The following is a 24,088-nucleotide window of genomic DNA, read 5'->3' as shown; positions in this document are numbered from 1 at the left end:
CTTTAGCCTTCAGGCTTCTTCTCCATTCCTGTATCATCCCCGGAGGCTTCCTACTCTCACATGGCAACAATGCCTCAAGCTTCGCTGGTATCCAGAGCTAGCTTCTCCTTCCTCCACCGGCAAGCCGCTAACCTCACTCAACTCCGTTCTCCTTGCCACCCTCTTCCATGAGTGACAGAGACTCCAGAAGAAAAACGGAAGTATTTTTATGTCAACCCTGAGTGACAGCCTGACAGACTCCCACCTGCCTCGTGGCACTGACGCAACAAAATGAGAGAATGCATATGAGGTGCTTTGCTGGTGGCAGCAGCAGGCAGGCGCCTGCCATGCGTGTGTCAGCTGCTATGAGGTGCTGCACAATATCCCCTGCCACCCAGGGACTTACCGCCGCCCCTGCATGTCCTCTACATTACCAAAGATTTGCCTCCGCTCTCTCCTACAGCCCACTGGCAGGCAGTGACTCATGCTACTGTTTCTTCAAAGCCCAGGGTCCTCCCCATTCTTCCTCTCTCAGCGGAAGGAGCCAACAGAGACACCCCTCCACCGAAGCGGGGAAGGGCCAGCTTTCTGAAGGAGCGCCTTGTACAGAATTGCTTTGTTCTAAATGATTTTTGCACAGAGTCATCTCCATGCCTCGATGCATCTCAATTCCCTGAAGTGCTGAAGTCCCCCTGTTCCCTGTAATCCAGCCTTTTGTCTGCAAGCCTAAGGAAAAAGTCCACCCAAGCCTACTAAAGTGTAGCTTCCAGTGTCACGGAGGTTTACTGTCATCCTCTTCAAATATGACTGGCCATGTAAGAACGTGCAAGGTCTTGAAAGATCTTTGGCGTGTGTGTGTGTGTGTGTGTGTGTGTGTGTGTGTGTGTGTGTATGTCAGAAGTCATTGCCTTTGTATGTCTTTTTCTCTGGCTTCCCTCTCTTATTTTTGGGGCTCATGGATTTGAATACACTGGCTGGCCTGTGAGCCCAAAGGACCGTCCTGTCTCCTCTCCTCCAGCAACAGTTATAAGCATGAGCCATCACACCTGGCAATTTCACTGGGTTCAGGGGATTAAACGTGGGTCTTCGTGCACACATGGCTGGTTCTTCACCAACTGAGCCACCTCCTTGGCCCTGGACTTCTTGCAGGTTTGGTTTTTTGTTTTGTTTTATTTTGTTTTTCGATAATTCCAGGTGAAAATCCTCAGGCATAGTTAGGAAGGACTCAGTTGTCCCTCTCTGAGCACGTAAAACCCATGTGATCTGGCAGCAAGGTCGTCACATCCTTAGTAAGGAACTAGATCCCCTCAGGCAAAAATACTCCATCTCTTCCCTGATTTGAGGAGTTTTTTTTTTCCTAAAATATCCAAAAAAGAATAAACTTTAAATATAGTCTCTGAGTTCCCCGTTGTCTTGTGGAGCTTCACAAATGTCAGATGCTCAGATTATCTTAACTTCCCATTCCCTAGGTAGAACAGTATTTTCTTAGGTTTTTTCTGTTCTTCCATTTGGCTGACGGAGAGGTCTCTGTCCCATCTTCAGGTCTCAGGTGAGAAATCACTTTCTCTCCATAGCTGTCTCAGGTTTTCATCCTCGGCCCATTCCCAGAGAAAGTGCTTCCTCTTCTGTGCTCGCCACTTCCCCGACATCTTCCTTGTGCAACAAGTTTGGGGTGTGTCTTACTGTGTTATGTCAGGGTGTGTCCCTATCGTGCATGAGGACCCTAGTTTGGCCCCCGCCACTGCCGTAGCAACAGTCAAAGAATATACAGTCTATATTGGAGTTCAGGCCTTTCTGAGAAACTGCATTTCCAGAGAGGAAGCTCTTTGTATCTCTTTGTATTCTTCTTCCGTCCCCTGGCCTCACACACACTGGCATCAGCATTCATTGCTTACTTCAGCTCTTCTCAACCACCTAAATCCATTGCTAATTAAACAAACATAATAGCCAAGTATGACAGAGTGCACCTGGAGCACACCTTTAATCCCAGCACTCGGGAGGCAGAGGCAGGCAGATCTCTGTGAGTTCGAGGCCAGCCTGGTCTACAAGAGCTGGTTCCAGGACAGCCAGGGTTGTGGCACAGAGAAACTAAAAATAAAGAAGAAAAAGAAGGAGAAGGAGAAGGAAGAGGAGGAGGAGGAGGAGGAGGAGGAGGAGGAGGAGGAGGAGGAGGACGAGGAGAAGAAGAAGAAGAAGAAGAAGAAGAAGAAGAAGAAGAAGAAGAAGAAGAAGAAGGACGACTAAATCAGTAATTATCAGAAACAATACACTTGACAATTTTTTCCCACCCCCATGCTTTCTTAAACAATAGAGCAGAATAAGTATGACTAGTCAGACTTATTAGGTAGATTTCTGCTGCATGATGGCTGGCTACACCTCTGTTTAATTCGTTTGAACCTCTATATGACCACAATATATACTTGTCCAAGGGACACCATGCCATCCAGATGCTCATAACAGAAGAAAGAATCACTCCATCCAGGTGGTTCTGATTTGTTTTCTGCTCGTCTTTCCTCTTACTCTCGGTATCTTCCCAGTGTCTTCTGAGCCAGGGCTCACTACTAAGGGCCTCTTAACAATCCTCTTGAGGGAACTGGAGAGATGGCTCAGTGAAGTGCTTGCCACAGAAGCCTGGGGCCACACACAGTGATACACGTCTGTAATCCCAGCACGGGAGAGGCAGAGCCTGGAGGATCCAGGGAGCTAGCTGGCCAGGAATAATAATAGGTAAGCTCCAGGTTCAGCTTACCCTGTCTCAAAGTACTTGGTAGAAAGTGATTGAAAGATAAGGTGGAGAATAACTTAGGAGGACACCCAAGGTCAACACATGCACCTACACACAAGCACAATTGTGTATCTATCTACACAAACACAATCTTCTTGAAGTAGTCCCACTAGCTATCCTATTGCCAACTAGAGTTGCCTTATGGCAACTTAATATAAATTTATATTTAAATATAATAGCCAATGCATCCCCTGCCTTCCAAAATAATAGTCATCCGTATAAGCCCAGACAAGAAGAAGACAAAGTGGTTGCTAGAGTACAAAATTTAAGGCAGTACTCACTTTCAGGTGCTAACCCTACACTTGCATGGTTCTGAGTACAAGTTCCTCCTTAAATGTGGCTCCATGCCCTGCATTACCACAAAGATCCATATGCAGCTTATTTAAAGAGGAGATGAGGACTGCCTCCATTTTGTTCCCTGCCTCACAGGTCAGTCCACGGATCTGGCATTTCATATTTCCAGTCATTCTTCCATAAATCCTTGGGGCTGAGAATGGAGAGATGACTTAGCAGTCAAGAGCACTTGCTGCTCTTGCAGAGGACCCATAATCGGTTCCCAGAACCCATCTACCGTGGGTCATAACTGACTGTAAACTCCAGTTCTAAGGGGTCTTATGCCCTCTTCTGGACTCTATAGATACCTACATTCACATAAACATACCCCCCCACACACACATACACATAATTTAAAATAAAATAAGGTGTGGTGTCGCAGTCATCCTGCAGAAGAATGTATCTAGATCATATTGTATTTTTTGTGACTTTTTCATCTGTTCTGAATATTTTCTAAGGTTTTATAAAAAAAAAACAAAAATGCTGCTATTGATTAGCCACCAAAAAAATGCACTTTAGACATATTTAACAATTAAGACTTTTAAAATAAAGATGGTAACTGGCCAATGATAACAATCTATTTTAGGAAGGTTTTAGAATCCTGTATGTATATATTCCCTTTGTTTTTATATATGCAAATGAAATACAATAAAAAAAGCACTAAGAAACACAAAAAAAATAAAAAAATAAAAAATAAAAAATAAAATAAAATAAGTATATTTTTAATTTTCAGGATCAATCACTTTCATATCTGAAAGTACACAGCAGAACCAGGAGATTCAGATCCTGTGAGCACTTATCCTGATTATTCTGCTCTCATTCACTCATTTTTATTTCAAGCAGTCCTTTGTCCCTCCCAGAGATGGGCATGGTTAGTGTAGTGTCTCACAGCTGGCTTTACTAGATGTGTCTTGTCGTTGTGGTATTCCTCGATGCTTCATTTTCAAAGCTTTTAATTTATCATCTAATAGGCCCAGCGATTCATAGTTATCCATCCTCATTTCTTTTCCTATCTTAGTTGGACAGTTTTTTGTTACTATTCACAACACCAGCCCAGTGCCATGGTTATTAAGTGATGTCATTTGTACCTTAATGACTTTGTGCCTTTCACACTGTTCAAAAGAAAATTGATTATTATGAAACATTCAATGAAACCCCAAACAAAAGCTGAGCTTTCTATAGCCCTCTCATTGCCCAAGTATAAAAGAAGGAGCCAGTCAAGGAGCGGTGTGGAAATACGGGGATGCTCTGTCTGTATGATGCATGTTCTTATTCATCTCTTTTGCTGTGAAAAAGCACACTCTGACAACCAGGGGAGAAAGGAATTTATTTCAACATACAATTCCAGGTTACAGCCCATTATTGTAAAACTTACAATGCCAGGTTACAGCCCGTCCTTGTGGAGACATCCAGGTGTCAGGTTAAAGCCCGTCATTGTGGAGATGTCAAGGTGTCAGGACCTTCAAACAGCTAGTCACAGCGCATCTGCAGTCAGCAGCAGAGAAAGAAAGAAATGCCTGCATGCATGCAGCTTGCTTGTTTTTATTTTTATTTTTATTGAGCTCTACGTTTTTCTCTGCTCTCCTCCCTGCCTCTCCCCTCCCCTTCAGCCCTCTCCTAAGGTCCCCATGCTCCCAATTTACTCAAGAGATCTTGTCTTTTTCTACTTCCCTTGTAGATTAGATCTATGTATGTCTCTCTTAGTGTCCTCATTGTTGTCTAGGTTCTCTGGGATTGTGATTTGTGGGCTGGTTTTCTTTCTTTCTTTCTTTCTTTTTTTTTTTTTTTTTTTTTTTTTGGTTTTTCGAGACAGGGTTTCTCTATGGTTTTGGAGCCTGTCCTGGAACTAGCTCTTGTAGACCAGGCTGGTCTCCAACTCACAGAGATCCGCCTGCCTCTGCCTCCCAAGTGCTGGGATTAAAGGCATGCGCCACCACCGCCCGGCTGGGCTGGTTTTCTTTGCTTTATGTTTAAAAACCACTTATGAATGAGTACATGTGTTAATTGTCTTTCTGGGTCTGGGTTACCTCACTCAAAATGATGTTTTCTAGCTTCATCCATTTGCCTGCAAATTTCATTATGTCGTTATTTTTTTCTGCTGTGTAGTACTCCATTGTGTAAATATACCACATTTTCCTTATCCATTCTTTGGTCAAGGAGTATTTACATTGTTTCCAGGTTCTGGCTATGATAAACAATGCTGCTATGAACATAGTTGAGCACATGTCCTTGTGGTACAATTAAACATCTTTTGGATATATACCCAAAAGTGGTATTGCTGGGTCTTGAGGAAGGTTGTTTCCTAATTTTCTGAGAAATCACCACACTGACATCTAAAGGGGTTGTACCAGCTTGCATTCCCACCAGCAATGCAGGAGTGTTCCCTTTACCCCATATCCTCTCCAGCATAAGTTGTCATCAGTGTTTTCAATCTTGGCCATTCTTACAGGTGAAAGATGGAATCTCAGAGTTGTTTTGATTTGCATTTCTCTGATGACTAAGGATGTTGAGTATTTCCTTAAGTGTCTTTCAGGCATTTTAGATTCCTCTGTTGAGAGCTCTCTGTTTAGGTCTGTACTCCATTTTTTTATTGGATTATTTGTTCTTTTGATGACCAAAATCTTGAGTTCTTTGTATATTTTGGAGATCAGACCTCTGTCTGATGTGGGGTTGATGAAGATCTTTTCCCATTCTGTAGGCTGCCATTTTGTTTTGTTGACCATGTCCCTTGCTTTACAGAAGCTTTTCAGTTTTAGGAGGTCCCATTTATTAATTGTTTCTCTCAGTGTCTGTGCTACTAAGGTTCTATTTAGGAAGTGGTCTCCTGTGTCAATGTGTTCAAGCGTACTTCCTACTTTCTCTTCTCTGAGATTCAGTGTGGTTGGCTTTATGTTGAAGTCTTTGATCCATCTGGACTTGAGTTTTGTGCATGGAGATAGATATGGATCTATTTTCATTCTTCTACATGTTGATATCCAGTTATGTCAGTGTCATTTGTTAAATATGCTTTCTTTTTTCCGTTTTATATTTTTGCTTCTTTGTCAAAAATCAGGCATTTGTAGGTGTGTGGATTAATATCTGTTTCTTTGATTTGGTTCCATGGTCTTCCTGTCTCTTTTTATACCAGTACCAGGCTGTTTTCAGTATTGTAGCTCTGTAGTAGAGTTTGAAGTCAGGGATTGTGATGCCTCCAGAAGTTCCTTTATTGTGCAGGATTTATTTATTTGGCTATCCTAGGTTTTTTGCTTTTTCATATAAAGTTGAGTACTGTTCTTTCAAGATTTGTGAAGAATTTTTTCTGGTATTTTGATGGGCATTACATTGAATCTGTAGATTGCTTTTGGTAAGATTGTCATTTTTACTATGTTAATTCTGCCTATCCAAGAGCATGGGAGATCTTTCGATTTTCTGGTGTCTTCTTCAATTTCTTTATTTAAAGATTTAAAGTTCTTGTCATACAGGTCTTCCACTTGTTTTGTTAGAGTTACTCCGATATTTTTTTTAATTTTTTTTAAATATTTTATTTATTTATTATGTATACAATATTCTGTCTGTATGTATGTCTGCAGGCCAGAAGAGGGCACCAGACCCCATTACAGATGGTTGTGAGCCACCATGTGGTTGCTGGGAATTGAACTCAGGACCTTTGGAAGAGCAGGCAATGCTCTTAACCTCTAAGCCATCTCTCCAGCCCCACTCCAAGATATTTTATGTTATTTGTGGCTATTGTGAAAGGTAATATTTCTCTGATTTCTTCCTCAGCCCATTTATCATCTGTGTACAAGAGGGCTTCTGATTTTTTTTTTTAGTTAATCTTGTATCCTGCTATATTACTGAAGGTGTTTATGAGTTGTATAAGTTCCTTGGTAGAATTTTTGGGGTCGCTTATGTAAACTATTATATTGTCAGCAAAGCATGAGAGTTTGACTTCTTCTTTTTTGATGTGTATTCCCTTGATCTCCTTTTGCTGTCTTTATGCTCTAACTATGACCTCAAGAATTTATTGAATAGATATGGAGACATGACAAGGTGGACAACCTTGTCTTATTCCTGATTTCAGCGGGATTTCTGTGAATTTCTCTCCATTTAAATTGATGTTGGCTGTTACTCCACTCATTCTTTAAATCCCTAATCAATTATTTCATTTCCATATTTCTCCCTGGTCCTCCAGCCAGGTCAAACTTCCTATCCACAGTGTCCTCATGCCCATGAGTAATGAGCAAATGGCAGTGTTGTGTCTAAGCTCATGTGTAAGGGCAGCACCACCAGAGACTCTTGGAGATGCCACGTGCCCACCAGTCTTCCCAGACCTAAGTTTGAGTGCACACACAACACATTTTGTTTTTTGAAATGGGGTCTCACAGTTTGTCCCAGGCTGGCCTCAGATTCATAGCAATCCTCTCAAATGATGGCCTCGCTCCAGAAGATTTGATGAATGTCTATGTGTCAATTGAAGCATCCTAGATGAAACAGTAGCACCTTAACCCCGGGGTTGGAAGATTTTAAATGATGGGTGTGTCCACTGAGAGGTTTCAGATTTGAAGAAACCAACAAAGAAGTTGAGACGTCTACAAACCAGCTATAGTAGAAAGGTCTTGAAGGTGTGTGGGAAAGAATAACCATCACCATTACTGGGCTTGTAAGGGTCAGAGCCTGGTCCCTGACAGACCCACTAAGATGTGTTTGTTATTTATGCATCCACTCTTTTGAGACAGGGTTTTTCTATCTGGCTTTGGAGCCTGACCTGGAACTCATTGTGTAAATCAGGCTGGCCTCGAACTCACAGAGATTTGTCTGCCTCTGACCCCCAAGTGCTGGGATTAAAAGCATCCATCCTCTCTTAATGAGGGAAAAAAAATGAGGAAAGGGAGATTTATCCAATGTGGTCACTCTGGGAAGAACAATGGGACCGAGCCCCCACCCCATCCCACAGTCCATCTCCAGGGTTCTGTAAGGAGGTTTGGGTTAAAGCTGAGGCCAGAGATAGGTATAACCTAACAGTCCTGGTCCAGTTGTGACCCTGTCTATCATTGTCTGAGCTCCAGTCTTTCCTGTGTGGTTAGAGTTATGGTTAGTTGTCAGAACTGTGTGAAATTCCTTCCTGGGACACAAGCTTCCCTTCCGGCTGGCACCATGTTTGATTGTTTTTCTTTTCCCAGCATGACATTTCTGGGGGAAATTCCAATTTCTTGGGGGCACTTTGTTTCAGTAGACTGTTAGCCAAAAAGAAGGACACAAATATCTCTTTAAAATATCCTTATGGTTGTCAGGACTACCAGATGCCAGAGAGGGAACTGGGAGCTGGGACTTGGTAATGGCTGCAGTTACAGGGACCTAGCTCCTGCCAGAAATCTGCCTCCATTGCTTGCCTCCACTAGGCAGGAATGACATGGGGAAGCCTCACTATCCTGCTTGTCCTTTGTTCTTCTGCTGGAGACTCTGGCAGAGGAATGAGCAAAGATGTCCAAGAATGGACGAGAGGCACAATATCTTGAAACCAAACAGAACACCAAGAGTGCAATCCGTGAGCCAGCGTGGCTGGGCTTCTGGAAACTTCATCTCTCCTTGTTCTGGTGTAGATAGAAATAAGCACGTTTGATCATAATTGCTCCACAGCTCCCCTGATCCTACATGCTGTGAGCCAATTAAGTTTTCCTTGTGGGTCATGGCCTGAGTATTAAACACAATGGACTTCATGCAGAGCGCAGCTGATGGCAGCAGATGAACTATGCTAGGTTGCAGTGCAGAGGCTACACAAATCACCCAGGGACTCAGTGAGTAAGGCTACCTGCACACGATGAAGTAGCTTTAAACAAATTATTCTGAGAACCTCTATTAGGAGGCTACGACCTCCATTAGAGTCTATGTTTAACCTTGGGTGCATCAGCTAGGGCAATTTGCATGGAGCATGGGTTTGAAGAACAAGAATCTTGGTTGCTTATGATTCTGTAAAGAAGCCAAATACAAGAGATAAGAGTCCCAGGGTATTGATTCTTCACCCTCTGCATCATCAGAACCAGGGACACCTGCCTGCCATTGGCCTTCCTCCTTCTGGGCCATTCACCTTCTTATTCCCTCTCCTCTCTCTAGTCCTGAATCTCCGATCCCAGGGCCTGTTCAGTCTTGGATCCACATTTTAGAGATGATGGGAGAAGAAATCAATGTTCGCCACGGTACACTGTCCAACAATGAAGAAGAAATCAATTTCACTATGGTATACTGTTCAACAGTGAAGGTCAAAGATGACAGTGGGGAGCTTTGTATGGATGTGCATCATCATTGTCGTCCCTATAGTGACTTCAGACACCCTCACTCGTTGCCTGCTCTGACTCATTCGTGTCTTAGAGCATCACAGTGAGCTATCTATAGTTCTTACCACCCTCATGTCAATGACCAGGTCCTATCAGTCACACCACATAATCCCTGTGCCACAGCCAGGTCTGGATGTCACATGTGCAGGGCCAGAGGCAAGAGGACAAGCAGAGGTGTCCAGCCTGTGAGTGGCTTATTTTCTCACCTCCTCAAGCCCTACCTAAGCCACTAGGACAGGCTCTCTGGGAGAACTTGGTTATCTTTCAGAATTCCAATAGAGGGCGCTGAGACCTCAGGTTTCCTCCTAAAGTAACGCCTGGTAGAGAACATCTTCCTGGTCCTGAGCAGACAGCATATGATTTTAGTTTGGGCCAGTCACTGTGGCAAATTCCTGATGTGCCACCCCTGTCGCTCTTGAGAATGGTGGTTCTGTGAGGTGGACCTAACCTTGTGATGGACAGAGGAAGTTCCCCCCAAAGACATCTATATTCTCAACCCCGGAACCTGGGGGTGGGGGGGTCACATGGCCTCACAAAGCAAAGGTGATTTCACAGTTGAAACTAGTTTACGGATCTTGAGATGGGTACGCTATCCTGTATTATCTTTAGGGCTCTGAGTAATCACACATGTCCTTAAAAGTCAGAGGCAAGAAGGCCCAAGTCGGAAAGATGAGGAGGTTCTACACTGCTGGCTTTGAAGATGGTAGTAGAGACATACTGGCAAAGGGATGCAAGGTTCTAGATGCTGGAAAAGCCAAAGAAACGTGTTCCTCCTTTGAGCCTGCAGAGAGATAAATGGTCTTGAAGCTACCTTGATTTTAGACCAGTTTGGTCCACTTCAGATCCATGACCTCCGAGAGCTATAGGAAAATGAATGTGTGCTTCGATCCTAGGCTAGAAGTAATTTGGTACAGCAGGCAGAATAAATATATGCAAAACTTTACCTACGCTTCACAGGGGGGAGGTGTCCCAGCCACATTAGGCGATAACATCATATAATGAATGCAGGAGTTTGGATTCCAGCTGAGGTCCTGAGGCTTTGCAGGGCAATGCTGGGGTCCCCACAGGAATGGAAGGTAGTGAGTAAGCAGGGAATGCTGGACATGGGGTGACAGGGAACACTGTGGAGGTCCACTGCCCTTTCCTGTCATACATGAGCAGGTAACCCCTCTCCACTGCCATGCTTTCTTCATAACCAAGCATCATTCTCTCTCTTTTGAGTACATATATTCTTGAGGGCATTGTGGAGTGTTTATCTTTATGATTAACCTGTTTAATAAGGGAAAGTGAGGATCCTTCAAAGTAGAGCAGGAGCTGAAGAGATGGCTCAGCAGTTAAAAATATTTGCTGGTCTCCTGGAGGACCTGAGTTTGGTTCCCAGTACTCGTGTAGGATAGTTCACAACTGCTTGTAACTCCAGCTCCAGGGGATACAACGCCCTCTTCTGGTCTTCAAGGGTACAGCACTCCTGTGCATATACTCACACACACACAAACATAGATAAAGCCATGAATTTAAAAATAGAGAAGTCTTTAAAAAAAAAAAAAGAGCACACCCATTGTGCCTGGGGTTTGGAACTGTAGGATGGAAGAGGGAGTAATAGCATAGGTATTGCTGTTTCCTGCAGGAGGAAGACAAAACCCAAGGACATCAAACAGTGTTGCCAAGGAGAAGCAGAGCCAGTTGCCTATGTCTCTATCTGCTTGGGTCGTCTTCCAAGTAGTCTCATGAAAAACAGCCAGTTCAGAAAAAACTCAAGTGAGTTCAGGATTCAAAATGCCGGGGTGTCTAGATGGCACGGCTCAGATTCCCTGTCTCCCATTGTGTGAATGGGAAGCTGGTGCCAGTGGATATAGACTGAGAACTTCTAGAATGCCCAGCCCTGGGAAATCCAGCTGCTGAGACACATCTGGCAGAAGCTGTTGTCTCCCCCAGGGTATGGGGAACACAGCTCCGATTAGGAACAGATCCCTCAAGGCCACCCAGGAAGCACAGAGCAGGCCACCCAGAGACAGCCTGCCCCATTCCTGGAGGTGGGGTAGACACAGGATGGAAACCCAATGGGTGAGGCTCAGCCACATAGCATCTCAACCACTCGTTCCCTCATCTGTCCACTTAGGTATGCATTCATTCCGCACCTTATCATATGCTGACCTTCCTTTGTACTGGGGATTCCTGTAGGCACCCCGAAGCTGTCCATGAGCCATGTGGGGCCTCTGAGTATTTGAAGAGGGGCTAGTCCAGTTGGGACACTTTGTAAATTTGCAGGATACCTCAAATTCCCAAAATGCAGAGCAAACACATATCAATAACTTAATACCACTTTGAGTACATGTTGAAATGAAAGACATTTGAATAGTGACCCAGTTACAGCCTGTCACTGTGAAAACTATCAAGACCAAAAAGCAAACTTAGGGAAGGAAAGGGTTTATTTCAGCCCACAGTCTATCACTGAAGGAAGTCAGGGCAGGAACTTGAAGTAGAAATTGTAGAGGAACATGGTGTTGGATAACTCATAGATCAATACGTTGCTAGCTTTTGCATACAGGACAGGACCACCTTCCAAGGGAGTGGTGCCACCCCCAGAGGTCCAGACCCTACTACACCAATTAACAAGACACACCCACAGGAGAATCAGTCTGTTCTGGGCAACCCCTCAGCTGAGACTCCCTTCTCAAATTATACTAGGGAGTTGACAATTACAGCTAAGTAGAACAGATAGAGTTGTTAAACTACATGACTGAAGTCAATTTCATTAGCTGCTTTTTAAAAATTTCTCCCTGTGCCTAGTCAGGAAGCCTTTTGCCATACCTGTAACTTGCTTCATGTTTGTATTTAACTGTGTTATTCTGTTGGCTTACAATATAGAGGTTAGTGTAGATGTTACAAGCCCAGGGATGGTGTTACTGTCACTGGCCAACCCAACTTGCCAGTACCCCACAGCACTTGGCCAGATTGTGAAGGTCAAGTGTAAGAGGCATAGAACAACAAAGGACAAGCTCCTGGAAGAGCTCACAGCTGAGCTGTCCGCTGAGCTAGTGCCAGGACTGGGAAGCTCCAGGAGGCGATCTGGAGCATGCAGAGGCGCAGCAGACAGCCTGCCGAGCTTCAAGCATATTTTCAGTTGTGGAGTAAAGGGTGCAAGAACTGAAGGCAGTGTTTTTGGTCACTAGGATAAGAGACATTGCGCCTGGGGCAGCCAGCTAAGAGCGGAGCAGTACACTTGGCGAGACAGTGCTGAAACTTTGAAGTGTTCTACTAATCCCATTCAGAAGAGGACAAACGATAACTTGAGTGTGCCTTCCTTAAGCCAATATCTAAATAATATAATCTGGCCCTTTAAGCATTTTCCACACTCCTCACTGAGATATCTTACACTCTGTTTTTCAGTTTATAAAATAATTAAGATGTTTAAAAATGATTTTTTAGGTGTGTGCGTGTGTGTGTATGTACACAAGGATGCCTGCATAGCACACAGTATGAGCACAAGTGACCATGGAGGCCAGAAGAAGGCACTGAATCCCCTAGAGGTGGAGTTACAGGTAACTGTGAGTTACCCGATACCTGATATGGATGTTAGCAACCAAACTGGTTTTCTGCAAATGCAGCGTGTGCTCTTAACCAATGAGCCATCTCTCCAGGCCTAATTTTGCAAAATGGTGGCTTCCTAACTACTACTAAATCTCTGGAATCCAGCAGATATTTCATGGTGACAGTATGTGGCAGTTAATACCACATTCAAGAAAGAGCAGGTCCTGTTGTCACAGGTGATCTGTGGCTCCTGGATTAGACGATGCAAGCCTACAAGACCCTTCTCTTCAATGCCATGTTAGTTTCAAACAGAAAGGGGCATGAGGAAAGTCTTAAATGTGGAGGAGACAAATCTTCCCAGGTGTTCTCAAACAGCTGGAGAACATGACCTATTAGGAGACCTTTTATAAGTTGATACATTGGCAATAAAGTCTGAGCACCATGCAGAAGTGTCAGCGGAGGGCAATCTTGGGGTGTGGCCAGCAGAGCCCTGTAACGGGTTTTTCCCAGACCCGTAAAGGGAGAAGCTGGCACTTAACTTCTCTTGCATGGTTTGATTGACAGCCAGAGGCGGACCTCTCAGATGCTTCCTCCTGTGTTTCTCATCTGTGAAAAGCTGGAGCAAATATTACCTCAAGAAGCTCAGCGTTGGATGAAATAGCACCATGCGTGCAAAATGCTCCACAATGTGCCTGATGAAGAATTGATCAAACGTGGTAGTCTCCTTCCTTCTAAGCCTCTGCCAGTGGGGCTCCTGCACAGCTCCAGAAGCAACCATAACAGAGCATGGAACGTCAAACAGCATGACTGGGGTGGGAGTAATTAAATGACCTCTTGCGATTACTTCTGGTCCTTTATCCATTTTCCATAGCCAGGACTTCAAGGCAATGTTTCACTTCTGAGAGAAATTTCCAGAAATATGCAGATTAAAGGCAGCCGGCAAGGGACTTGCCTCACTCCCTCCAGCATCGTGATCTACTTGAGCTTGGGAGAAAACAGCTCTTTGTATTTCCCTGGACTCCAACTTAGTACAGAAGCAGCTTAAAGTATACCAAAATGTATCCTGTCATCCTGGCTGTTCCAGGTGCTGAGGCAGGAGGATTATAAGCTCATTGCTGCTTGGACTTTAGACCGAGTTCCAGACCACCCTGGGAAACTTAGTAAAATCCTGTCTCAAAATAAAAAGTAAGAGGAAGGTTGGAGTGTAGCTCAGTGGTAGAATACTTGCCTAGAATTCACCAGGGAGGGACTGGGGACCTGGCTCAGTGTTAGGACAGTTGCCTAGAATCTGCCAGTGTGTTAGTTGTTATGCCCAAATCCGTGAAGTCCCCTGAAAGCCAACAAGGAAACCGAATCTCATATGTAAAAGCAAAGAGCCTTTATTTTAATCAAGTTTGCAAACTCGGTCTCTCCGCATGTCCAACGTATTGGAATATCCGCGGAGAGCCTAGAGCGCAATTAGAATTGGGTTTTTATAGTAGTAAGGGGGGGGGGGGTGAGGGGTTTCTGAGGTTCAGGACCTCTGATTGGCTGACCTTTGTCTAGGGGTGTCCTCGTGAAAGTGTGCTGGCAGGGGATCCTATCTACAATGGTTGGAATGCCAGGCATTTCCTTTGAATGGTTTGTTCTTGGGTGGGGGTTGGATAATCTCAGCTTGTGCTTCCTCCTGCAGCCAGGCATTGTCTCAACAGGGAGTCACCTGAGATGGCCTTCTTATCAAATTTATCAAAGGTAGAGTTCTACTCTGGCAAAGAACTTCCTTTGGGTGACATGTCCATACTTAGCTTATTATGGCTGGCTCCCACATTAGTCAGGGTTCCTATTGCTGTCAAGAGACATCATGGCCATGGCAACTCTTATAAAGGAAAACATTTAGTTGGGTGGCTCACTTACACTTTCGGAGATTCAGCCCATTATCATCCATGGTGGGGAGCGTGGCAAGCAGATGTGGTGCTGGAAGAACAGCTGAGAACATCTCACAATCAACAGGAAGTCATCTGAGACACTGGGGGGGGGGGGAGTATCCTGAGCATAGGAAACCCCAAAGTCTGCCCCCACAGTGACACACTTCCTCTAACAAGGCCATACCCACTCCAACAAAGCCACACCACCTAATAGTGCCACTCCCTATGAGATCATAGGGGCCAGTTACATTCAAACTACCATAGCCATGAAGGGCTAGGGGTTTGGCTCAGCAGCAGAGTGTCTGGCTAGAAACCATAAGGAAAGGTCTGGCAATGTGACTCAGTTGTAGAGTGCTTGGTCAGAATTCACCAGTGAGGAAATAGGGACATAGCTCAGAGGTAGAGAACTTGCCTAGAATCTGACAATGAGGGACTTGGGGCAGAGGTCAAGTGCTTGGCCAGAGACTCCACCATCAAGAGGCTAAAGGTGGGCCGGGTGGTGGTGGCGCACTCTTTTAATCCCAGTACTTGGGAGGCAGAGGCAGGTGGATCTCTGTGAGTTCGAGGCCAGCCTGGTCTACAAGAGCTAGTTTCAGGACAGCTAGGACTGTTACACAGAGAAACCCTGTCTCGAAAAATAATAATAATAAAAAGAGACTAAGGGTGTAGCTCAGTAGTAGAGCACTGGAATATAGAAGGTACCCAGGGTCCCTAATACCTAAAAGGAGCCCTGTGAGGGATGTTGTTACCACTTTTTCTACTTCTACTACTACTTTCTACTTCTGAGGATCAAGGGAGAAATGCTGGATTTGAAGTCTCTCTGACCTGATTCTGAACCACACTTCTGTTCCCCATAGCCATGTAATCTCTGAGTGAATTGCATATGCTCCTTAGCCTCAGGGTACTTACCCTGAAAATTGAGCACTCTATGTATCTTGCAAGCTAAGCATTATATATTCAAGGTAGGAGTCTGTTAAATATTTATTATCTCGTTTATCCCCTCCACACACACACAAAAAAAAAAGGCGTGAACTTTAAAGCATTGGTGATTTCATAGGCTCAGGATAGGGTACTGGGAGCTGGGTATGATTTAGCTGGGTCCTTTGACTCCCACAAGGCTACAATCAAGATGTCAGCCAGGATATGACCCCATTTCGAGGCTTGGCTGGAGAAGACTCGACTTCTAAATTCTTTAGGGGTAGTTAGCAAGAGAAGCTAAAGGTCTCAGTCCCTTACTGACTGTTGGATGGAGTGTTATCTTAGGTCTCTGTCATGTAGGGACTCTATAGGGTATCCAAGCAATGAAGCATGCCTCACCAGAGTCATGACAACACAGATGTGGTCTTCTATAACTTAATCTTAGAAGGAGGAGCCCATCCCATCTGCTGTGCTCTGTAGGAAAGCTGGTCCCTAGCTCCAGCCTACACTCAAGGGGATACAATCACACAAGGACATGACTCCCAGGAGAAGCAGAGAGCTACACTAACAACTCTCTGTCGCCACATAGAGCTTTTCAATAAGCACAGTGGGCCTGCCTCATGTACAGATTCTACATCAGCAGTTCAGCAAACCTTGAAGAGGAAATACTTGTGGGGGGGGGGGGGCATTGCATGAACATGCATGCTTTGATTTGTTGTCATGATTCTCTAGATGGCAGAACAACACAGTATCATGTTGTATTTGGTGCTATGCGTGATCTAGAGTCTTAACGGACTGAACATCTATGGGGAAATGTATGTAGATTCTATGCAGATACATACCACACTACTTTATAGAAGAACAACCACGCATGTTGCAATCCATGAAGAGCTAAGAATCAACCTGACACAGATGCCAGGGGCCAATTGTGCTACCTGTTGCTGTGACCAAGTGTGAAAATCCTTCAGAAGTCCCCACGTAAACGGAAGGAATCCACAGGTGTGTTTAGCGGTATCAGAAAAATTAACGGTCACGTGACACAATCAGTCTACAAAACAGAGATTATTTCTCACCACAAAGTGACCAAAAACAAAGTGCATTTGAAAGATGCATTATATTTATTTTAAATACTGACCTAGCAACACGTTACCACATAACACTGTTAAAAAGGCCTTCCTCTCCCCCACTTAGCTTCCAAGGTACACCTGCAAACCTTCCTAGGCATTTTAGAATATCTACACTTTTATAGAGATGTAAATAAACGTTTGCCTGTCGGTTTTCTCATTTAGCAAGATTACAAAAGCGTTTGATCCTGCTGTGTCTCCTTTATAATTAGTGACATATATCTTTCTGTTTCTTAACGGCTCTGCAACGTTCCCATTTGGTAGATGAATGTGGAAGCCATTGTTTATTTACCCATCCCTTTACTGTGACATATAAGCCGTTACAGGCTTTTGCCATGAAAAGCAATGAAGTCATTATCTTTTATGTTTTTCTCCCATAAATTGAATTGCGTCTCTGAAGTCCCAGAAAAGCAATTTGAACACAAACATTTTAATGGTTCTGTGAGTTTGGATCCAAATGAATAGAAGAAGCCTTTGATTTTCAAATAAACAAACAGTTCTCCATCAGCCACAGGCCGAATTCCTCACACACAGTTAACTATGTCTGACTTTTTCTTCTTCTTTTTTGTAATGTCATAGCATCTAGCCTTGAAGCAACATTTACTGAATATTTGTGGGCCGAAGGAACAAAAATATTTTAAATTCTGAGACTTTACGAAAAATATTTAGACTCGACCTATTATAACGTTTTATAAATTGACTTTTGTGAGGCAAGCGAGGTTGCATTTCCGTTTAGCCCACACAGTGCCTCCTGCAGTTCACTTTCTACACAGCCGTGGAAGGGAAGGGAGGTGTAGTACAGCCAAACAGTTTCATCCCGGCAGCTAGAAATTATGGGAGTTTTGAAAATGCGGTTTAGCCCTGGTAACTGGTTTATTTGGCGAAAGTATGAACCCAGGTTATGTAACACCTAAGTAAGTGGGTCACTGATTAACATCCAGTCTGACCACTCTGACTTACAGTATATATATTCTCATTGTGAAAACTGTAATCTTCAATGTTCGGACCCACAAGACGTGCAAGAGAAGGTCAGAGTGTATGATTGACGCACGGCGAATGAATATATTTGCGCCACAAAAAGTTGCTGTCTGAACCACTCTTTGAGCTGCAGCGACCTCTGGTGGAAGGCCGGCAGATTGACTTTTCCAGGCCCTTTTTCCAGGAGTCACGTTTCACTAATCAGCACTTATGTCTTACCTTGTGTCTCAGGTCAAGGAGGCCATGCAGCGCATCCACGACCGAGGGAACATCGGGAAGCTAATCCTGGATGTGGAAAAGACCCCGACTCCGCTGGTAAGTGGAATGCAGAGGAACCCACCTGGCTCAAACCCAAAGGCAAATGAATCATCAGGTGTAGACAGTTGTTGAAGAAGGAAATACAGGTAGTGGCCAGACTCTCAAAAAGCAGGGGTGATTAGATGATTTCAGAATGAGGGATTAGCCATGGGTTGAGATGGAAGTGAAGAAAGACAGGAAAATTGCTGGAATGGATAGAAAAGGACCTTTTACAGTTGTGATCTCTAGGCTGCTACCAATGGGAAGACTTCCTAGTTAATTCTAAACAATGCACTACATATACCCAATAGAATGGTGGCCTGCTGCCTCCGGATGCTCCTGCTGCTCCTGTTCAATACACTTCCGTTTATTAGGACAAAACCCAAATATCCAGGCAATCCACAAGAAGACAGCAAGTCAGAGTCACCTGTTCCAAAACTGGCTGCTTTAGCCAGGCAGTGGTGGCGCACGCCTTTAATCCCAGCACTTGGGAGGCAGAAGCAGGCGGATCTCTGTGAGTTCGAGACCAGCCTGGTCTACAAGACCTAGTTCCAGGACAGGTTCCAAAACCACAGAGAAACCCTGTCTCGAAAAACCAAAATAAAAAACAAAAAACAAACAAACAAAAAAACTGGCTGCTTAGGGGGAGGGGTGGTGGCATATGGTGTAGCCCTCGATGTACCGATGCTCTGACTGCATGCATCCAAAGCCTGGTGCTCAGTCTATTTGCAACCTGGGAAAGTGGATTCCCACTCCCGCTTTGGTCCCATTTATGAGCTAGAGATTGACAGGTTCTTCTAGGTCAGCAAGAAAGGCCTTCACTGAGCATGACTGGCCATCCTAAGCTCTAGGTAAGATAAACGAAGAAAGCATGGAGGTTTGAGGTTGTTTTTAGATTCTTTACTAACGCCCTAGTCTTGTATCGGTATGTCTTTTTCAAGAAAAAGAACTAAAATGATCCATAGCTCTCAGTCCAAGTGTGTATTTTCAGAAATGGCTCCTGGTCTACTGTAGCCATAATGTGGCTCAAGGGTAATGGCCATTTCACTCCTTACAGAACAGTTCAAGGTAGGGAAACTTTGTGACACAAGCTGCTGATATCAATGTGGAGATAGTTTTTAAAGTTCTCATGAAGAAAAACATATAGGCATCCTCCCGAATATTAACCTTCATCAGGCAATGAAAGGAGACAGAGACAGAGACCCACATTGGAGCACCAGACAGAAATCTCAAGGTCCAAATCAGGAGCAGAAGGAGAGAGAGCACGAGCAAGGAACTCAGGACCGCAAGGGGTGCACCCACACACTGAGACAATGGGGATGTTCTATCGGGAACTCATCAAGGCCAGCTGGCCTGGGTCTGAAAAAGCCTGGGATAAAACCGGACTCTCTGAACATAGTGGACAATGAGGACTACTGAGAACTCAAGAACAATGGCAATGGGTTTTTGATCCTACTGCATATACTGGCTTTGTAGGAGCCTAGGCAGTTTGGATGCTCACCTTACTAGACCTGGATGGAGGTGGGTGGTCCTTGGACTTCCCACAGGGCAGGGACCCTGACTGATCTTTGGGCTGACAAGGGAGGGGGACTTGTTTGGAGGAGGGGGAGAGAAATGGGAGGCGGTGGCGGGAAGAGACAGAAATCTTTAATAAATAAATAAAAAGAAAAAGGGAAAAAAAGAAGGAAATAGGGTTCTCATGAAGTCACAGGACCATTGGAGGGAAAATGATGGCATGAGGTTAGAGATAGAGGGGCTAGGATCCCAGGACTCCTGTGCAAATTACATTGTGGCTTTTGTGAATAAGTCTCTTTCACCCCATCCATAGAAGGCTCTAGAGCTGCCCTGGCCAGCTTATTTAAGTATTTAAGCAAAATAGTTGGTACTGAAGCTATGTAAATGAAAGTTTCTGTTCCTCCCAGTCCCTCAGCCATTCAGTCCCAAATAAACACACAGCAGTATTTGGCCTATTGCTCAGGCTTATTACTAACTTGCTCTTACAACTTAAGTTCACCCATAATTTATGTCTATGTTTAGCCATGTGGCTTGGTACCTTTTTACAGTATGGCATTCTCATCTTGCTTCCTCTGAGTCTGACTGGTAACTGACTCTCTGCCCTTTCTCTTCCCAGAATTCTCCTAGTCACCCCACCTATACTTCCTGCCTGTCTACTAGCCAGTCAGCATTTTATTAAACCAATATGAATGACAAAGCTCTACAGTGTACAAGAGAATTATCCCACTGCAGAGCTATTTAGAGGCACTGTCTATTTCCATGAACCCATGAGATTCTGGTGGCCCTTGGGCTGGGGTTACATCTGCTTGACCAAGGGGCAGAACCCATCAAATTAAGGCCAAATAGCACCCTCATTCAGACCAAGAACTCTAGTCTGCCCCTCTTGCTTTCTGAAAATTGTTTTACCCTGACACCCAAAGGAACAAAGAGACAGTAAAGAATGGGTATTTGAAGCATTGATGGTAGGGAAGATGTCACAGCCCTTCTAGATGGAAGACAGCATGAAGTCAAACTGAATCTAGGGCATCATGAGATTCAGGATGTATCCAGTGAGATCACTTCCAGAGCTAACAAGTGACATTAAAGAAAGCAGCTGGGCTTTAGTGGGTGCTAGTAAAAAGTATAGAAGGGGTCCTCAGAGGCACCTTTCTCCTATGTGAATGAACACTCTGAAAAAGGTTCACTCCACAGTGCCTTGTCTGATGCTCAGGGATGGTGAGGGAGCAGGTACATAACCTCTATCATGACCTCTGTTGAATTGCAGATGGCCAACGACAGCACAGAGACCAGTGAGGCAGGAGAGGAGGAAGAGGACCACGAAGGTGACAGCGAGAACAAGGAAAGGATGCCCTTCATCCAGTAAGACCTCATGTCCGAGATCATAGAGGATGGCTGGCAAGAAAAGGGCCGCCATGAGAACTCTCCTGTGCCCCAGTGAACAAACGCTGTAGTCCAGTGCGTGTCGTATTTGTCTGCAGTCAGCCGAGCTAAGAAGCTGTTGATCACCGTTGTGTTTGGAATTCAGTGCCAACCCCATCCCATGCAGTGTTGTGTCCCTCCCTGGTCTATGTATCACACTCTCCCCTTCTCCCTCGTATCAAACCCATCCTTCTTCGGGTCCTTCTTCACAGTTCTAGAATAGCCTTGCGAATTAACACAAGACCACGGGGCCTGATGTCTGAAACCAGACATGGGCAAGGCCATGTTTGATTGAAAGGCATTGTTGTCACAGTGCCCTGTCCAGATCCCATTATTCTTCAGGCCAATGACACTCTTTGTCTGCCAGCCATCAGCTATGCTTCCAACTAAGGCACTTGTCAGTTTGGCTGGTGGCAAGAGAGTAGGCCAGGAGCAGCATCCATTGTCTTACAAACGCAGACTTCTCCAAGCAGTACTTTGTCCCTCTCCAAGAGGCCATGTCCCTGCATTGGCCTCTGCACCTTAAGGTTTGAGCCTCCCTTGAATCCTGTTCCCTGGTTCCTAGTCATAAACCCAGGGAGATGGGCGTGGTTTCTTTCTAGGATAGAGATGGGTCAACAGCATCGATCTGAGGACCAGTTACAGAGACCTCTCCTCTGAAACCATGTCTCATGAGCAGAGTCTTCTCTGTGGTCACACACAGTTTAGTTAAATCCTAAGAACACTCAGCAGGGATAGGCCTGACTCAGACGTCATTAAACTCACCTGTGTTCTCACTCCCAACCTTCAGAATCACCATGGTTATTTCTAAATTCCTGACCCAGAAACACCTTTCCCAAGGAAGGGCTCCCTTGAAGACCACATTGGAGGTTGAGGAATCAATTGGTTTCTTTTGCCTTCTCAGAGCGTGTTTGTTCTACTGTGCAACCTGCACTAGGGATACAGTTGGTGGCTACCTAGCATCTGATGTCGAGTGTGTGGCCCTCTCTCCAACACACAGAACCATGGTGCTGACTTGCAGCCTCCTTAGAAATCAGGAGCCAGACTGCTTGATCACAATGCCCTGTTCAGTTTTCCAGCCTGAAAGAAGCATCCTTGTCCTTTTTGATGGACTTTGAGATGATAACAGTTACCTAAAAGGAAAAGGAGGCTCCCTCCCTCCCTCCACAGTGGGGCTCCTAATTGCTTCCTTCTAGCCCTTCTGCCCTAACGGTTCATATGTCACTCATAAACTAAGCTAGTTATAAAAGGCACCCAGGCAATTAGCACCCTGAATTTATTTTGACTTCTGGAAGACCTAATGGGCTCCCCCATGACCTTGAGTTGGTGTTCATAAAGTTTCTTATGTTCTTGAAGACTTTAAGAGGGTTTCTGTGTTGCCCACCTTCTCCACTAATAAGCTTTAGGGTGGACCCCACTCTTTTCCCCATGGGCTAGGTACAAACACATTTCAACAATCCCCCTGCTTGGTTTGCAAAGTCTCTGTAACCAGCCTCACGTCATTCGTTGTGATCCTTTTTCTCCATCCTGAATTTGTGGTGATGAATGACTTCTCACCAACTATTTACCTGAATGGAGTCTTTCCTCAGTGTGACTGTGCAAGTCACATGTGAGGATGAGAACAGGTACCACCAGCCAATAGGGCAAGGGATGAGAATATGGAGAGTGCCAACCTCAGACTTTTATTTTCTAGCCCCAGGGAGTGACTAGCGCTCTAGCGTTTGGCTACCCAGAGAGAAGATGGTCCTTGCTAAATATCAGATAATCAGTCGTATTTCCACCATCACTAGGCTCAGGGGTGGGTAGATTGAGGACTACTCTCAAAGCGCTATTACTAGCATGTAGAAATAGCCTTTTCTGGTCACTGGCCATAGAAGGCTTCTCCTTCAGGGAACATGGAACCTGACCCACATTCAAAATCCAGATGGTCTTGTCATGTACAGCAGAGAAGCATGAAAAACCTCTCCACTACGGAGAACATAGAACCTGAAAATTTGAGTATGACCAGCATCACCCTGAAGAACAGGAGGGTGGGTGAGGGACAACCAGAATCAGTCGGTCATCCTGTGGACTCTTGTGTTAAGCACCTTCCTTCCCCTAGAATCAGTCGGTCATCCTGTGGACTCTTGTGTTAAGCACCTTCCTTCCCCTCTCGTGATTGTTTCCCGGAGGAAGTGTAAAGAGTGTCTCTGTTTGCCTTAAGGGAGCTGCAAAGGCTTCTGGGAAGGTCGAGCTTTATCAGAATGAGCCGAACATTGTCTAATGTGTCTGTGGCTTCAGAGCTTTCGTTATATTGTTATATTGTGCCTATAAAGCAAATTATGTTTACATAAAATTATAAATAAAATATTCAGCATAGCATTAACCTCTTCTGGCATTCTTTACTCCACACAAATATTTGGATGAGCAGCCTCTCTGTGAGAACATAAGGAGCAGGTAACTGGGGGTGAGGCTGAAGATCTGAAAGAAAAAGAAGCTGAAATGAGACAAGCTTTTTTATTTGTTTGTTTGTTTGTTTGTTTTTTGATTTTTTGAGACAGGGTTTCTCTGTGGCTTTGGAGCCTGTCCTGGAACTAGCTCTGTACACCAGGCTGGTCTCGAACTCACAGAGATCCGCCTGCCTCTGCCTCCCGAGTGCTGGGATTAAAGGCGTGCGCCACCATCACCCGGCGAGACAAGCTTTTTTTTTTTAAAAAGAAATCTAGCCCAGGCATGGTGGTGCACACCTATAATCCTAGCGCTTGAGGGGTAGAGGCAGAAGTGTCAAGAATTCAGGGTCATCCTCTGCTAAATATTGAGTTTGGGGCTAGCCTTGACTACAAAAGACCCCCATCTCAAGAAAACAAACAGAATCTGAAAGTCAACGAACTAACAGAAAACTCATATTCTGATTACCTGGGGGAGTGACGCGAGCCTGTAATCCCAGCACTTAAAGAATGCAGAGAATGGAAAATGATGATTTTGAGACTAGCCTGGGCTACATAGAGAGCCCCT

General features: G+C 44.7%; 1 protein-coding gene across 1 annotated transcript in view; it reads left to right on the top strand.

The window, feature by feature from the left end:
- Vat1l (vesicle amine transport 1 like) overlaps positions 1-23,453 on the top strand; it is a 147,654-nt gene extending 124,201 nt beyond the window's left edge. The window contains exons 8-9 of the mRNA XM_041650853.1: positions 18,095-18,178; positions 20,940-23,453. Coding sequence (XP_041506787.1) covers positions 18,095-18,178; positions 20,940-21,038 — 183 coding nt within the window. The 3' untranslated portion in view covers positions 21,039-23,453. The remainder of the gene's footprint in view (positions 1-18,094; positions 18,179-20,939) is intronic.
- Positions 23,454-24,088: the final 635 nt, after the last annotated feature.

Source organism: Microtus oregoni, unplaced genomic scaffold (assembly GCF_018167655.1).
Source record: "Microtus oregoni isolate MIOR12 unplaced genomic scaffold, Mior012 000004F_ref0000308, whole genome shotgun sequence".
In the NCBI taxonomy this organism is placed as follows: domain Eukaryota; kingdom Metazoa; phylum Chordata; class Mammalia; order Rodentia; family Cricetidae; genus Microtus; species Microtus oregoni.
The sequence above is the reverse complement of the archived record's forward strand: the minus strand, read 5'-3'. Positions and strand labels throughout refer to the sequence as shown.